The 17,677-nt window shown below is 38.5% G+C and overlaps 1 protein-coding gene across 4 annotated transcripts in view; it reads right to left on the bottom strand.

The window, feature by feature from the left end:
- Window positions 1–16,899, bottom strand: part of LAMA2 (laminin subunit alpha 2) — a 344,097-nt gene extending 327,198 nt beyond the window's left edge. For all 4 annotated transcript variants that reach the window (XM_074537835.1, XM_074537834.1, XM_074537833.1 and 1 more), the window contains exon 1: window positions 16,608–16,899. In XM_074537835.1, coding sequence (XP_074393936.1) covers window positions 16,608–16,716 — 109 coding nt within the window. In that variant the 5' untranslated portion in view covers window positions 16,717–16,899. The remainder of the gene's footprint in view (window positions 1–16,607) is intronic.
- Window positions 16,900–17,677: the final 778 nt, after the last annotated feature.

Consider the following 17,677-nt stretch of genomic DNA (forward strand, 5'->3'; position numbering starts at 1 on the left):
TTTGCCTTATAAATACAGAAGTGCCAGATATGATTCTGATTTCTTGGGCTATTTATTTTTCAGAAAGATAGAAATCAATTAGTTGGAAAAAAAACTAATCAGCAAACTTTGCACAATAACACTGAAAAATCTTTCTGCTGTTGTGAGTTCCTAGGCATGTGGTTCTCACTACTTCAAATCTGCTATGTTCTTATGCTTTCTTCCCTGACATTGTAATCCTGATATATGGAATATTTTACAGACTTCAATTTCCTGACAGGCATGCAGAGTTCTCTGCACTATCTAGATAGGTCAAAGTAAATTATTATAGGACGAAAAATATCATTTTGACACTGTTCCACTATGAGAGGACAAAGGTTTCCTGCTCTTACCTTCTCATGGGTTGACAATTATACATATTTCTGGAACTTGGCTTACTTGTATTCCAAAATGAAAGCTTGAAATATGCTTCCTTTTCCTTTCATAATAGCAATCTTTAACTACTATCACTAATCCATAACTACAGCTGTAAGTACTATTTTACAGACGCAATTTCTTCACAGAAAAGCTGAGTTATACAGCAAATTAAAACCATGTCTTTTTAACTCTCAGTGAACATAGCTGTGCAATAAAATGGCTATGGAAGACATTGGTAGTTGGTTTCTATTGCCAGTTTTACCACTGAAAACTTTAGTTCTGTGTCTTTGTACGTTGTATAAACTTTGCTTGCCTGCAGCACTTGGAGCAAGCTATAAACAAACTATGGTCAACATATATTATTCAAAAATGACAGCACAAAAGAGAAAAGGCAAGTTTTGAGGTTTTGAGAGTAGATCTCAGCTTCTGACTTGTTCTTGTTCTGGCTATTTCAACTTCACTCCCAGCAATACTACAAGTATTGCTCATTTTCTAAGACTTCAGTTACTGTCACCTCCACCAAGTAGTACATGATTCATGAATTTTCACACTCTTCCACATCTAATAAAGCATCAGAAATATAATTTTTGAAATAAACCAAATAGCTTCAGTACAGAGGACTGATCCGTAATTGTCCAAAAGGATTTAAGTATGTGATTTTCAACTCCTAGGACACTGGCCAAATTCCAAACTACGTGAGAAGGAGAGGGAAGGACTAGGCATTTTCACACTTCTTGCTCAACCTGTTCTCCTGAATTCTTGAAAATTAATTTGATCCAGAAATCAAAAGGAAGCATCTCCCAGTTAAGGAGACTAGTCTAGTCTAGTCTTTCAACATGAAAAGTATATTGTAACATCACCAATATTTTTTCTCGTTACTATTCTTTCTTTGCCTTTCTATCTAAACAATATTGGTCTCAATTGTTAATTATATAATCCACTATTTAATTACATTAGCTCTTTCTTCATGACCTCCCTTTTTTCTAACAGTACCAAGGCATAAGGCAAGGAATTAAAGCCCCTAAAGTGGGGACAGTTAATATCTCTATTTATATCTGAGCAAGCCTCCTTTAGAAGAAAAATGAGAGTACCCCAAACTTGTTCTCTGATGTTCTGTATGAAATAAAACAACTCTGTCAATGACTGATAGAACATGTCCCTAATTAAGCTACATGCTGATGTTAACTTCCCCCAGCTCTTCATGTCTCAGTGGCTCAGGTTTCTGAGGTAGCTTTCTTTTCTTGATTATGTTCTTGAAATGCCATACTGAGTTAGAGAAATACAATGTTAAGAAACTTCTAGCATAAGAAAGCAGCAAAACTTACTTGTCTCTCTATAAATGTAAAAGTCCTTAAGTGAAATGGGAGGGACTATTCTGCAATACTACATATTTTAAAGCACAAAACCACCAAAATTCTCTCAGTGTAATTAGGAAATGTAGATTTTGGAATTCACGTCTAAACATCTAATGGAAGTCTGCCCATGCAGGAAAAAAGGAATGAAAGAGACCAACTGTTAGTATTTTTATTTCTAAATTCTACTTAGCCCTTAGAAGGAGCAAAATGATTAATTTTATTTCTTCATACTAAATTTTGCTGTTAGAGTTAATTCTTCATAAGTGATCTATTGTATATAATTTTAAAAATTTTAAAAGCTTACTTTGAGGAAGCCAAATCATGATAATTACATTACCAGTGAAAAGTTTTACACCACTGAAGAAACATGAAAGCAGTTGGTTACCCTGAAGATGCTGCTTTGAATAAAAGTATTTCTGCACATAAACGTAGCATAAAATAAGACATAACTGCCCTTGAACTAAACAGTCACATAAACAGCAATTGCTTACCGTTTGAAAACAAGTCTACACACAAAAATGAATATAATGTCTTCCCTTTTGTGATAGGGAACAGTTAATCACAGATTGCAGGACAAATAGGGGTAACAGAGAGCATCCATTTATAACAGAGGTTGATTTTGGATCCAAGCTTGTTTTATCTGGCATATCAGCAATACTACAGGAAACCACACTCAGATTAGAATGCATAAGGTTGAAAGATTCACAACGTTATCAGATTTCCCATGCAGTATGCTGTTGCTCTGGGCAGCGTTCTAAGACTGGTAAGAAAAGCCAGATGCAAATCTAGGGCATTTTTTAACCTTTATTTAAACTTAAAACTTCCTATTTATGTTGTTCAAATATCCAGTTTACAAGAGTTTGTTATCAAAGGCAAAAAAACAGGCTGTGACCTGATTTAGAAGGCCACTAAACTTCTGCATCCTTCATGTATTACTTGTCCTTCTGGGGCCTGACTTTGCAAACACTAAGCATTCCTCTAAAACAATAACTGGATAACTTTCAAAAATCCCATAGTGACCATGTAGAACAAGAACACTGAAAGTGTACCACTCTTAAATAAAGTTCAGTATCTCTATTTACACAACTTTCTCTAGAGCCTGCTTCACTGTTCTTTCCATACCACTGAGGATCGCCTAAACACAAATACCACATTCTAAAACCACATATTCACCATGTTGCTATTTTTCTAGTCAGCTGATACACATGGGGCTAATAATCCATATTAACCAGGACTGGAGTAACAGAATATGCGTGAAATACATATATATATCTGTGCATCATGGCATGCATTGCTTAAAAAGCATCACCCAGAAGAGTTTCTGGGAACAGTGTACTTGAATACTCCTATCTGGGAAGGAAACCTGACCCCAGATTCTCTCAAGCAGATTAATTACAGATTTTAAGGAAAACAACAATCCCTCATCACACATTTCAAATAACTGAATGCAACAATATCCTGACAAGAGAGCCTCTTTCTTTGTAAAAACATATTTCCAAGAGAAGAACTACTTCTGTTTCCAGGCCTATTAAAACAATCCTCTCGAGCCTTTTTTATGAGGCTGAAGATTGATGCACAAACAAATTATTCAAGGTGTGTGCACCTCATCTTTTCCTTTCAGGTCTTGAACCAAGTAAGCTGCCAGATCCAAAGATAAGTTTGTGGGTAGAGGACATGAACCTGCTAGATTTAATAATATCACTAGAATACTAAAATTAATTCAGTATCCCATTATACATCTACTGTATAAAAGCACACTGTACTTATCTAAATAGCAGTTTACACACCTCATTTATGAATGTGGAAAGAACAGCTTAGCTCACCTTCCAAGGTCACATCCATTTTAGACAGATACAAAAATTTCAATTGAATGGAAGTTATGCAGAAACATTCAACAGAGAAAGGGGATGAAGTATAACAATAATATTGGAACACAAAAGGGCTTCTTCCAAGGGTGGGAATTATGATCTGTCTCAAGTCAAGGATGTTCTTAAGAATACTATTTCAAACAGCAAAGAGCCTCAGAATAGCTACAATCTCCTTACTTGTTTCTCCTTACAGTCTCTATTGCCACAGCTAGGTCACATCTAAGGGCCATCTGTCGGCTTTAAACCGCATGCTCTTTATCTCAGTCCTACAACCACAGTCTAGTATCAAAAACACAGATTTACTCAAAATTGCTGCCAAATTCTGAAAGCCTTAGATAATTAATTTGCTTGGAATTTCAATGCATCTCGGCAATAGGCAGTAATTCTAGCCATTAATATGTTGCATCTTAGCTAGAGCAACATGCGTTGTGATGAAGCTAAAGTTCTCTGATGTATAGTAGAGCACACAAGGGACAAAAATTCAATTCAGTTAAGATTTTAATAAGAGAGGACATCCATTAACTAGAGATAAAATAGGTTAAAATGTTTTTTTAAGAAGAAAGCTACAAAAATACTCAGGAAGTAAACAGCTTGTGTGTCCTTGTCAATTTAAAAAATAAATAAATGTAAAGCAAATTTGTTAATTCACTTTCATGCTAATTATATTTCCTAGTGGAAACTAAGGATAAGAAATATCATACCTTAAAATCTCTTTAGGTCCAATAACACTAAATACACTCTTACACATTAAATCCACCTTAAAATCTAATAAGGTGTCAGATACAATTAGCTCTGCTAATAAAAATTTATCAGAATTCTTTTAGAATAAGCCTTTAAAACCTTGAGCTTACTTCTTAAGACACTTTATCCAATAAAGGCTGAATCCTTTGCTGAAGTTTCTAAGCACTGGTAAAAATTACAAGAATTATTTGTACATAAAGAATTATATTACTGTTTGGCATTACTCCTCGTCAGGTTTTTCATAAAACATAGAGACACTCATAAGTGCATATGTAGGAGTGATTAATGTTTATGAAACAGAACAGTGGGATTCCAGAAGTACCATATGATGACATGTCAATATTTTGATCCTCACAGACTTAGAACAGCTGTTTCTTCAGCCAGCTGATACAGTGAAAACATCTAAAACTCGACACAGATAAGTTTAATTCCTAACAAAAGAGACTACTATGGATCGGTATATGTAATTTTAAAGAACATACCATTTCCAGGATTAGTCTACCTTAAAGTTTTGGTTTACTGTTAAGGTATTGCTGTAGAGGCAAAGGATCTGATACAAAGATAGAAACACAGCCTCCTTTTAACAGGAAACAACACTAAATGCTTCTTAATAGTTCTGTGTAGCCACTCACTCCCTAGTTTTCAACTACAGCTAATGCTTCAGTTTAACAATACATTCTGACACCCCTGGGATCCTCTGGCCCCTCTTGTTCTTCCAGACATTGTAGAAATAAATGGCTTGCACACAAATACGTTCAGCAGAACAGCAAGACAGAACAAAATGTTATGTTCTGTGTAGTATACTTCTTCCATAATGACTTGGAGTTGAATTCTTGCCAAGAGAAAGCCAGTAAGAATTTCACTGTAATTTCAAACAAACCTAACTTTCCTCTGAAATCACACAATTTTACTTACATTATTTCAACCAACAGCAATAAAGGAAAACCAAGAAGTGATTGAGAGAAAATTGTTTCATTGGACTCTCTGTGGATTTGGTTTAACAGGGAATACATAAATTCAATTTCACTTCCAGAAAATAATTGTAGAGGAACTGTCATGCTGTAGACAGATCCTACATTTTTAAACTAATTTCAGAAGTGATTTACAGGTCTGCTATGCAGAATATAGTGGCTTTTTAATACAAAATTTAATAATTACTTGAGTTTATTAAACTGATTGAAGAAACTAATTTAATCTCATTCTAGATTGTCTTAATAATGTTGACTCACTTTGAAACTAAATGATGTATTACAAAGATACTTAGGCCAATTAATGGATTCATTCATCAGTGGATTTTCAGATAATTGGAAATATTTGTTTTCATACCTTTCACCTAAATTTCCTTTTAATTCCCAGAAATTAGAAGGGCAAGAGTACTCTACGGGACATGAGAAGCTTAAGAGAGTGCTCACCTTTTATGGACCTTGTGTGAAGTCACACTGCACCTGAGTAGTATAAAGGCTCCTACAGGCACATTTTAACCTGTGGGTCTGACAGGTCATCTTAGGCACAAACTGCTCAGCCAGCCTAGAACAGAGAAGCTTTCGTGAAGATCTCATAGAAACCCTCCAGGATCTGAAAGGGACCTACAGGGAAACCAGGGATGGACTCTACAGCAGGGAGTGTAGTGACAGGACAAGGAGTAATGGGTTCATACAAAGGGGAGAAATTTGATTTAGATAAACTTCTTTACTGTGAGGATGGTGAGACACTGAACAGGCTACCCAGGGAAGTTGTGGATGCACCACATTCCTGTCTGTGCTCAAATCCAGTCTGGTTGGGGCACTGAGAAACCTGGTCCAGTGTCCCTGCCTCTGGCAGAGGCATTGGAACAAGATGATCTTAAAAGTCCCTTCCAATCCAAGTCATTCTGTGATTGTTGCAGCAGAGGAAGAGAGGCAGTAGTTGAAAGCCATACTATGTGTGTTAAGCAGGAGTTATTTTCACTTTGCAACAACTCATACAAACCTATATTTATATAAACTATAAATCTATTTATGTCCTACTTTTCCTAACTTATTCAAGCTGCCTGTTCAGTGACACTTTCTGTGCTGTGCTTCTTAATGTTTCCAGGAATAAGTCTTTCCATGAAAATATTTACAAATAAATTTAAGGAAAAGTGAGACTGAGAATTTCTTGCATGAGAAATGGGAAGCAGGTTTGTTTCACAAACAGACATAAGTGAGGTGGATGAATAAAGCACAGTCCACATTCAAGCAACAACACATTTCACCATTTTTTAAGAAGACTGCCTGCAAATTACCCCATCTTCCACAGATATGGTGAGATAAACATGAAAATTGATGGTTTATAAATGATTGCGTGTAGAACTGGAATTCCTGATCAGTCATAGTAGCTTAGATAAGGCAGAACACTTGCTACTTACTGGATCTTTAATAACTGAGTTGTAAGAAACTAACTGAATCCTGTTTAGCTGAATGATGCATTTTCTCAGGTTAAGTGAAGAAGACCACTATAAGAATGACAAAAAATTACTGAATAGCTTCCAATGTAACTAATGTTCACATCTATCAATTCAATTTAAGACTAATTCCAACCCAGACAGGCATACAGCTTGTCAAAATCTTTATGAATTTTTCCATAAACTGAGTTTTTCCTTTTTCTCTATGAAATCATAGTTTATGATACTCAGACATATTTTCAATTGCTCTTTTGAAAACCCAGGTCTACTATTATAGCCCTTATTAATATGTCTAATCACATTCCTTGGCGGTTTATTTCTCTATATAATATTAAAAAACACTCTGGATCTTGCCAACAAAACACATTTATCCATGTCTTTACTAATTCTATACTTTAATATGTCTACAAATGTATTCAGTTCTTACTCTACAGTTACAAGTTTACCATGGGAGGCCTTTTTAAATATGAACATCATATTTGCTATCTCTATTTCTCCTCTAATGAGGCTGTTCATATAACCTGTTCAACAATCAGCTGTATAATGCCTTTACTTTATCAGTATTTTCACACCAAATTCTTTAAAACCTTCCCTCAGCCTTGAATTCAAATACCTATTTCTCCTAGAGCTGTTGAGCTGAAAGCACTCCTCAGCTTTAATTTGTCTCAAAGCTGATTTCACAAACATTTTCATGCTACCAACAAATTCTATACCCAGAGCTGATAACTTCATAAATCAGCTTTTCTATCCTCCTGTATCTGCTGTTTAATCAAAACCGCAAGGATATTATCTATGTTTTCTATAATGCTAAACACAATCAGAAATTACTGGGTACCTTTCATTAGTTTGCTCATCAACACAATTTTTCTCATCAACTATTTTATACATGTTATCCAGCACCCTACAACCTCTGCCTATATGACGCTTTTATCTTAGTCCCAAAGAGCCTGAAATATAAAGACAAAGTTTCATGTCAGTAAAGGTTATTTCCTGAAGCAAAAAGCTTCATTTCTTAGCAGTAATCTCATTGAATATCTAATTATTTTTCATTTTTCTTCTTACAGACAGGCATAAATAGTCTTGCCTCCCAAACTTTTACCCTCAAAAAGTTCATTGTGTTCCTCAATGTTTTCTAAAACGAGCACCAACAAGCTATATATGTTTCTGTAATCTCACACGTATCTGTAAGCTATGTGTTCAAATGAAAAGTCACAAATTACTAAAATAAAGCCCAGATTTTATAGATAATGAAAAATAGAAACACTTTGCAAAAACTATAAACACAGTTTTGCACTCTGTCCAAAGTAAAATACTAAAACAAGCACTGATCTGTCTCTTACTAGTGGCACAAATGCAATATTATTATTTTGAGTGACATTATGGGGCTTCATTGAGGTGCAGGCCAAAAGCAGACCAGCAGAACAAGCAGCTACACAAAAATAAGAGAAGTTTTAAACAGATATTTTAGGACAAATATATACTGCAAGTGGAAGCAAAGTACTGTACAGCCTTCAGACGTGTGAGTGTCATGAAGAACCCAGACATTAGAATGAGGTGCATACATTGATTCCTTTAGATATTATTCTCTAAGAAATACAGCCAAATTTGAAAGCATGAGTGTACTAACCCTGACCAAAGGAAAAGGCTTATCCCCAATGAACAGACAAATGACTCAGTCTAACAGCTTGAGTTCCACTTTATTCTTGTGAGACAGTGTCTCATTTCACCAAGAACTGACTCAACCTCTTGATGCAGGTGATGATGATTATGGTTATTGTTTCTTTCCCCATCACTTTCATATGCCACAAAAGTTCTTTCAGTAATTAAACTATGAGCTTCAAAGTCACTTTTAAATAACTCTTACCAATATGGCAGGCAGATTCAGTACTTTTTATCTTCCAGTTAGCAAGCTATGAAGCTGATACTATTTAAGCATTTAGCTATTAATTTTTCTGGCAAGTTTCTGTCTTACTCTCTATGTCAAAGCTCCAGTGGGGCGAAGAAGCTGAAGCTGCATGCATAATCAATGATTATAGGGCATGCATGTAAAGGCTTCCCACTTACTCTGAATTTAGAAAATATTTCTCGTATTTACTACATAAGCATACCAAAAGTGACACTTACAGACCCTAATTCCACACAACCTTAATACAATGGAACTAATTTAGAAGGCTGCATCCAGCTGTAGAAAGACATTGTGCTTAAGAGAATAATTCAGTGTGCATATCACAAATATATTTTTCAATTAAATGTGTGGGTGTTTTTCCCATGTTAAAGAACACCTTTTTGGGCGAGGACTCAATCATCTTTAAGAAGGAATGATTAATATAAAATAATCTCCAATTGTACCAAAATCAAAAATCAATGAAAAATATACTCTGGTTTGTGCCATGAACTACATGTAGGAATCCCTATATTCACAATTGGAGTGTTGCCACAATTGTCATGAAAGTTGACTAAAAAAGTGATACACAGGGATGAAATAGTATCAAGAATAGCTTTTTTCTGGTAAAATTAACTAATTCAGCAGTGTTAATGATGGCTTAAAGTTAAACCTAAAAAATGTACTGTGGTGGTCTGCAATCTTTTTGATGACATGACAAAAATTTATGCATAATTCACACAGTCAAATTAGATGTGCAACTGCACGACATCCCAATCACCAGCTCTGGGATTTGCACAAACATACTTGTTCCATTACTGGTGGTTCCACATACCAGATTCAAAAGCCCTGTATTTTTTGCCATGTCACTTTGTCCTCTTTGAAAGGCATGGATTTCTTCTTGTTCTGTAGAGCTTTGTGGCTTTCAGAGGAATCCAGACTACTCACATTATCACCATTGCAGAAGTGCTCAGAAAATGCACAAAGTAGTCATCACTGCCACACAGTATTTTATCATACATATTTAGAAACATAGTGATATGTAAAAATAATGTTATTTGTTCCTTCTCCCAGTCTAAAAGTTATTCAGCAGAAAATGTATAGCAGTAGTTCTGCATTCTCTGTGCAGGATAAATGCCAGGAAAGTTAATATATAATACAGTCCTTTAGAGTAGCGATTATCCAGAAAATTCTGTGGAACAGGATTAAAGGCTGTTGACCAGTTAGTATAAAGACAGTAATAAATTGCCACATTCAGCATCTCCCATCAAAAGCTAAAGGTAGCCTGAGTGAAAGTGGCATCAAAAACTCTCAGGATTCATCTAAGAAGCAGGTGTGTATGTAGAAAACCAAATTAAATCCTAAATAAACTCTTACTATCACCGGAAGTGTGCAGAGAAACAGGGGTTCTGATTTCTTTTTCTTGCACCTCCAAACTCCTGATTGCCAATCCCCAGCATTGCTTCATTTTCCTGTAGCAGTGGGAAATACATTACAGTATGTTTAGAGGCATTCTTCTAATTCTTTCTAATTGACCTTGAAGAACACCCCCACTTACTGGGGTAGTTGAACAATGAGAAGATATAGTAATTTGCCACTAGAAGCAATTGCTATAGCTATAAAAATAAATTTTATATAATATTTTGTTCACTTTTAGGTAATTTCTTTTTTATTACATCTTAAGTCCATGAATCATGACAGCAGTACATACACGTCAGTTGGGACAGAACAAGGCATTGTAATAGTATTTGGATAATCCACTCTGCAGGAATGTTCATTATTCTTCCTGAGCTTTCACAAGAGTTCCCTGGCATAATGCTGCTACAGCTGCTTTACAGTCTAATGTTATTACAAGGTCTGACTCAAAGACAATGTCTGCTAGAGGAATCTGGCAGGGTGCAAGAGTCCTATGAAAATCCTTGTGATGCTAAGGTGTAATTAATGGAGACTGAACTGCTGAAAAAAAAAGTGAGGAGTAACAATTACTTGTTTTGAGTGTTGCAAGAACCCTGAGTGATCTTTGCTATTTGTTGGTACAAAAATCACACAAATCCAAGTTATTTTTTCTGGAAATCTAATCATTTTTCTAATAAAAATAAATAATAAAAAAGTCTAATCTCAACCTTACCCACAGTACAGAAGGTGGTGCAAAATACCATTTTCTTCAGAACCTCTGTTATCTACATGTTTTGGATTGAAGAAAACATGAAAATTGCAGAAAAATAGAAACTAGGAATTGGCTATGAACTACAGTAGCTGGTAAAAGGGAATAAATAACATGTAGTCATCAGCAAGGGCCAGCTCATGAAAGAGCTTTATTGGCAAACACAAGGAATTCCCTTTCTTATTTCAAACACATGGATGGAATCAATATAAAGTTTAACTAACTTAACATTTTGGTCTGTATTTTACATCTGCAAGTAAGATTTGTCTGTATGACGCTAGTGTGGCCTGGGTTGCTAGTGTGTGACATATGAGCTCACATATACTAGACAGAACTCTTGGTTAGGACAAAAATATCCAGTAATTAAGGAATCTATGAAAAAAATTTGGTAAATAAAGGAGATCATTAGGTATGCACACTGTTTCACATTTGCATGTATTTGTGTCCACAAGGCATCACCACCATTCCTGACCTATAAATATGGGGAGTCTGGACTTTGGGGGTGGGGAGGAAGAAAATAAAGGAAAGGAAAAGGAAAAAAAGAGAAAAAAGGAAACGGAAAAGAGAAAAAAGGAAAAGGAAAAGGAAAAGGAAAAGGAAAAGGAAAAGGAAAAGGAAAAGGAAAAGGAAAAGGAAAAGGAAAAGGAAAAGGAAAAGGAAAAGGAAAAGGAAAAGGAAAAGGAAAAGGAAAATCCACCCTGCACCAGGAATTCATGCTGCCTCTTATTCCAAAGTACTATAATCTCAAAAAACTGTCAGTCCAAGTAGCTGGATAAGAAATTAGAACATGTGTGGGTGGATTCCTTCCTCCAGCCTGAATTAATTAAAAATGATTGTTTGCTGTATTATTTTAAAGCGGATTTTTGGAACAGGTTAAAGAACCACTGTTCTGACTTTAGCATTTCAAGCCTAATAAGAATGACTCATGTAAAAAAACTTGGAGGAAAAATTAATACCAAGAAGGTTAAATATAAAGTGCGTCTTACCATCTTATGCTCTTATTTGTTGCTTGGAGAAATTCACACATTCTTGAGCAAGACCTACCTCATTCGTGGTTATTTCTAGTTAAAGCATGTAGACAAAAAACTCCTGTCTCCAGTCAGTCTGGGTAATTCTATCTATTTCTAACACCTTAGGCTGGCCCTTTACTACTTCTCACATTCTAAACCTTAAACACATATTAATTCCCTCTGCTTTCACCTTCTCAGCCAGTTATTAAACTATAAGAAAGTGATATGGACAACAGCTTTGAAGTAAAAATGTAAAAGCAATTACAACATATATTTGAGAGCAGCCTTTTGGGGTCAGTTAATATCTGAATAACTGATCAGACAGCAGTGAATACTGCTAAAAGAGTTGCTAGAACTGATTGTGATCTCGTACACATACATTTAAATAAATAATAATAAAAAATAATTTCCAGATCACAAAAAAATTTATCTGCCAAAACATTAAACTGCAAACAGACTATGAAAAGGGAACAGAATGTACTATGCTGCAGTACACCTTCAGTGAAAAAGGCTTGTTACCTGTTATAAAATCCTGAAGCTAGATTAAGTAAGTCCTTTAAAAAAAAAAAACTTACATAGAATTTTATGCATTCTATGATGCAGCCCTCCACAACGGACAAATTCTCCTTCATATTTTTGTAGCCAGAGTTCTACACATGTTGACTCACAAGGGCTGCATGGGTTAGATAATGGCTAAATTCTACTCTTCTTCCTGCAGAAGATAAAGTACTTTGGGACTCTTTCTCTTAAACAGCCATTGATTTTCAGTGATCATATCTTAAAGACTAGAATTGTTTTTATATTTGCTGATATTGGGTAAGAGTTTCAAAATTTATTTAGGTGAGAACAAGCTGATAAACAATCATTTAAACCTTTTCTCAGAATGCAAATTTACCAACTAAATCTCTTACAAGCTCAGTTCTCCAAATACAGCCAGCACAATGCTTTGAATGTTTAAAGGCCATCAGCCATGATGGAAATGCTCTCCATTACAAGATTAGAGCTGGGTGGTGTTGGTGAGTTTTGAAATTGACCTTACTGCAAAGAAATCCCTATGAAGAAAGAGGAAACTTGACTTCTGCTTTTACAGATTGCATAAGCAAAGCATCTGGGGTATTTTTTTGTCTCAGGAAAGAGAGAACCTAAGTCTACACACTTTCTTCATTCTTAGGATCTGAAATACTAAATTTATGTCCTATTAGCCTTGTCTCTTGACTTTTCAGAGCATAGGGTACAATATACACACAGGGAAGGAATCTTTTAAGTCCTAGTTACAATGACATAACACAGAGAACACAGTTTTGAACTAAACTCTCCAGAAACTTGTTTTAAAATGTACACCTACAGACAGACTTAAAAATATTGACCTGCCTGACACCATCCACTGCCTAACAGCCGGGCACTAGTCATATCCTGCTGATGTTCACCCCTCATTTCTCTTTCGAGTGAGAAATCTCACTCTGACTTTATAAGCATCCTATATACATCACCACTTGGAGTCAACTTACACTTCCTTCCACACACGCTAAAAGCATCTGTACTCCATGAATTATCTCCACTGATGTCAGCAGCTGACATTACAGATCAAGTTACTGTGCAGTGTATGTTCCTTGGCCCTGTCCCTTCTATTCACACCTTTCACAGACACATAGCTTCCGCTCCCTCTCATAACAGATATTGAGATCCTTTTACAAAATGCATGAATTCAAGACCAAAAGAAATTTTACATTAACTTCTAAATTACAACTATTTTGGTTCTCTCTCATTCCACACTGAATAGGATGAACTAAGGTTCAAGATCCAAAGGAACATTGCACAGCACTTTGGTCAGTTTACTTTAACTGCAAGTTATGCCCATCTTTAAGAAACACTGTTGAAGAATACACGTCTTTCTAGTTCTGATTCTTCCATCTTCTGAGAAATTGCACTGGTTTCAGCTTGGGTAGAGTTTATTTTCTTCACAGTGGCTCACATGGGTCTGTGTTTTAGATTTGTGTTGAACTCAGTGATGATAATACAGAGTTGTTTTTGTTATTGCTTAGCAGGCCCTACACAGAGCCAAGGCTTTTTCTGCTTTTTGTACTGCCACGCTCATGAGGAGGTCAGAGGTGTAGAGGAAACTGGTAGGAGACACAGCTGGGACAGATGACCCCAAATAACCAAAAGGATTTTCCATACCATATGGCATCATGCTCAGTATATAAAGCAAGAAGAAGAAGCATGAGATGTTTGGAATGATGGTGTTTGTCTTCCCAAGTAACTGTTATGTGTGATGAGACCCTGCTCTCTTGGGGATGGCTGAACACCTGCCTGCCCATGGGAAGCAGGGAATTAATTCCTTGGTTTGTTTTGTTTGCCTGCAGAGTTTTTATTTTACCTACTAAACTGCCTTTATATCAATCCATGAGTTTTCCAGCTTTTACTGATCTGATTTTCTCCCCAGTCCTGCTGGGACTGGAAGGAGTTGAAGGAGTGAGTAAGGGGCTGTGTGGTATTTGGTCATTGGCTGGGGTTAAACCATGACAGAAATTCTGCATGACTAGTGTTCAAAAAACAAAAGAGCAGATAATATGCGTAGCTAAAAGAAAAAAAAGCCCCAACAACAACAACAACAAAAACCAGCTTGAAATTAATTCCAGGTTTCTGACCACAGTAAGTCTTCTAACAATTTAAAAAGAAAAAAAATATTAACCACAAGTGCAGAAACAAAAAAAGAAATACAGACTGTTCCCATCTTTGAGGTGCAAAATGTTCTTGAACTGTTCTGTTCTATAAAACAACATGGGAATTCATTGTGATGTCTCAAGTACTGTTTTTCAAAGCGTTGCAGTTCTGTTACATAATTTTATCCACAGACATCCAACTGGTGCTAACAATTAGTAAGCATCCAACGTTATGGTTATTAGCAAATAACATTTAAGTCAAAAAACAAAAGCTGTAAGTCTAAAGATACAAAGCACGGGTGCAGTAACATTCTTGTACATGTTAAAAATCCCTCTGGACTTCAGTGAAGTCAGACTTTCCTAACTTTTTGCATTACAGAGGAGTTCATTGCTATTTGTCTGTAGTGGGCAACACAGTGACATCTACATAGTGCTAGCACCTCCTAGCAGCTGCAACAGATCTTAAAAAGAAATTTAGAAGACAGTAAATGGCATAAAAATTGGGCAGGCCAGGACTTGAATTCAACTGTTAAGATTAGAAGGTCCCATCACCACATTAACATTTAATTAAAAGTCCTAGGATTCTTCATGGAATTACCAGAACTCGCTTATAATGTAAGTGATGCAGCAGATGAACACCAAACACACCCACTTCCAATTTAAAAGGGAAATCATTAACATATCCCTTCACTGTTGAGATTAAAGGAAACCATGATACTGCATAAAAAAGACATTCTCTAAAAGTGTCTCTTTGTGTATGTGTGTGTGTGAGAGACAGAATACTAAAAGAAATGCCACATCAGTATTAGCCAAAAAGAATTAATTAGGAAAAAAAAAATAAAAGAAGAAATCAGCAAGAAGAAAATGCATTTTGTACTGTATTTTAAATGCTCTACTTTTAAAATCCCAGTCTTCAATGTTTACCAATAAGCCATCATCTAAACACAGTCTAATTCTGGATGAGTTTTTATCCACACAGACATTTGATCAACTGCCATTTATTCTCACACAGTAAAATTCATATTAAGGAGTCAGCTGCTTGAGACGTTTTTCATGAAATGTCAGTGCATCATGTTTTCCAAAGTAAACCCTAAATTGTAAAAATTCCTAATCCATAATGCTCACCCTATTATGTGACATCAGGATCAAAGGAAAGATAGCTGTTAATCCAGGGGTTTGAATTTATTTTATTTTGACACACCAACAGTATCTTCTAAGTGAATTCATTTCAGCAAGGCTAAAAATGTTAAGAGCACAAATGTAAGCGCCAGAAGGAATACTGCAGGCTGAAGAATGGTTTTAAGGATTTCCTATGAGAGCTGAGAAACTGACTAAAGTTTATTTCTCCCATACCTGTACAACGCCTCTTTTGATCTTTCCACAGAACACTAACTGAAAAGGCAAACAAAAAAACCCACCCTGATAGTGTCAACACACCTAAACACTGCATAACGCATGATAATGGTATGTCTAAGACATTTACTACCCGTGTAGGATACAATTGATTCCGTTCCCATTCCCGTCGTGGTTAGTTTTGAACAGAAAAGCTTTGTGACGGGCTAAGTGCATCAAATTGCCACTTGAACTAAAAGCAGTACAGGCAGCCCACACGTGTTTCACCACAGCCTATCAAGCTTCCCCTGCCACAGAGATGCCAGCGGACGGGCACAACCCGGCGGGAGGACGGATGCCAGCAGATCAGCCCGTAACCTCTTTGTCGCCTGGGGGGACCAGGTCACGTCCTCCAGCGGTCCCTCACCTACATGATTTCCCCCTGCGCTCCCAGCCACAGCGCTGCGCATCAGCGCTGCCCCGAGCCGGGTGTGTGAGGGAGCGGGGATTGCGGCGGGAGGCGGGACGTGCCGGCCCCGCAGCGCAGCCCCGCAGCAGCCCCTCCTCGGCCCGGCCACCGCGGGACCAGCGGTGGTGCCGCCTGCCGGGTCCCCTCTCTGCAGCCTGGGGCTCACTTGTCACGCTCAGTCCCTGTCCCCTCGTCCCTCCCGTGCCCACAAGGACTCCCGAGCTGGCGGCCAGGTCGCCTCCCCGTCCGCGTCCGCCGCGGTCCCGGCCGGGCGGGCGAGGCGCGGGCTCCCCGCTCCCCTGTACCTCTTTGCGGCAGCGGCGGTGGCGACGGCGACTGGCCTCGGCTGCCGAGCGCCGCCAGCAGTAGGAGCAGCGGCAAACTTTCCCGAGCCATGGCTGCCGGGCAGCCCATACGTCCCGCCGCGGGACGGGCAGCCGAGCGAGCCGCAGCCGCCGGGAGAGCAGAGGAGACCCCGGTGCCCCGGGCAGGCAGCGGGAGAGCAGGACACACCCCTGCCCCCCCGCACACACTCCCTCCCCGCCCCGCCGCCGGCCCGCGGAACAGCGAGCGGGGCCGGGGGGCAGCGAGCGGGGCCGAGGGGCAGAGGGCAGGCCCGGGGGACAGAGAGTGGGTCCGGGGGCAGCGAGCGGGGCCGGTGGGCAGCGAGCGGGGCCAGGGGAAAAGAGAGCGGGGCCGGGGGACAGAGAGCGGGACCGGGGGCAGTGAGGGCTCGGAGCGCGGCCCGGGAGCAGCCCCCGAGCCCCGCTTGTCGGGAGCGGCCCGGGGGCGCCGGGCCTATGGAGCAGCGCGGCTCCAGGATTCAAGATCCAGGATCCAGGCGGGCACGAGGCGAGGAGGGCGGCACGTGCCTGCCCGACGGGCGCTCCCCGGAGCCGGGAGGCGCTCCCGCCTGGAAGTGAGCTCGCCGTTTAAATTAGCCTTTGTCAGGTTATCCGACCGGGGAAAAAAATACCTGCGCTGTGACGGGGGAAAAAAATAGCTTTCTGAGAAGGGACTTGGGGAACGAGGTTTGCAACGGAGTCAAACACATTTTTCCTGCCGTGTCCGGGAGCGGTATGTCAGTGCCAGCCAGGTGTGACAGGGAAAAAAATCTATATTACTGCATAAAGGAAAAATTAACCTTGCACTAAAATAAAGTGTGGATTAAAAACTATCGCAGAGTTCTCCTGGAAAAAAATTGCTTTAAAAAAGTCCATAAAAACTAGGTTTTGCTATGGAATGGTGAGGCTCCCAACCTGTGTGTGAGCACACAGAGAAAGGATGTCATGGGCTGTTAGAAAGAGTGAGCTGGGCTCAATTCACAGTATACCTGTAGCATAAAACCATGATTGTGCTGGCAGCCCAGTTCTGA

The sequence above is a fragment of the Zonotrichia albicollis genome, chromosome 3 (assembly GCF_047830755.1).
Source record: "Zonotrichia albicollis isolate bZonAlb1 chromosome 3, bZonAlb1.hap1, whole genome shotgun sequence".
NCBI lineage: Eukaryota > Metazoa > Chordata > Aves > Passeriformes > Passerellidae > Zonotrichia > Zonotrichia albicollis.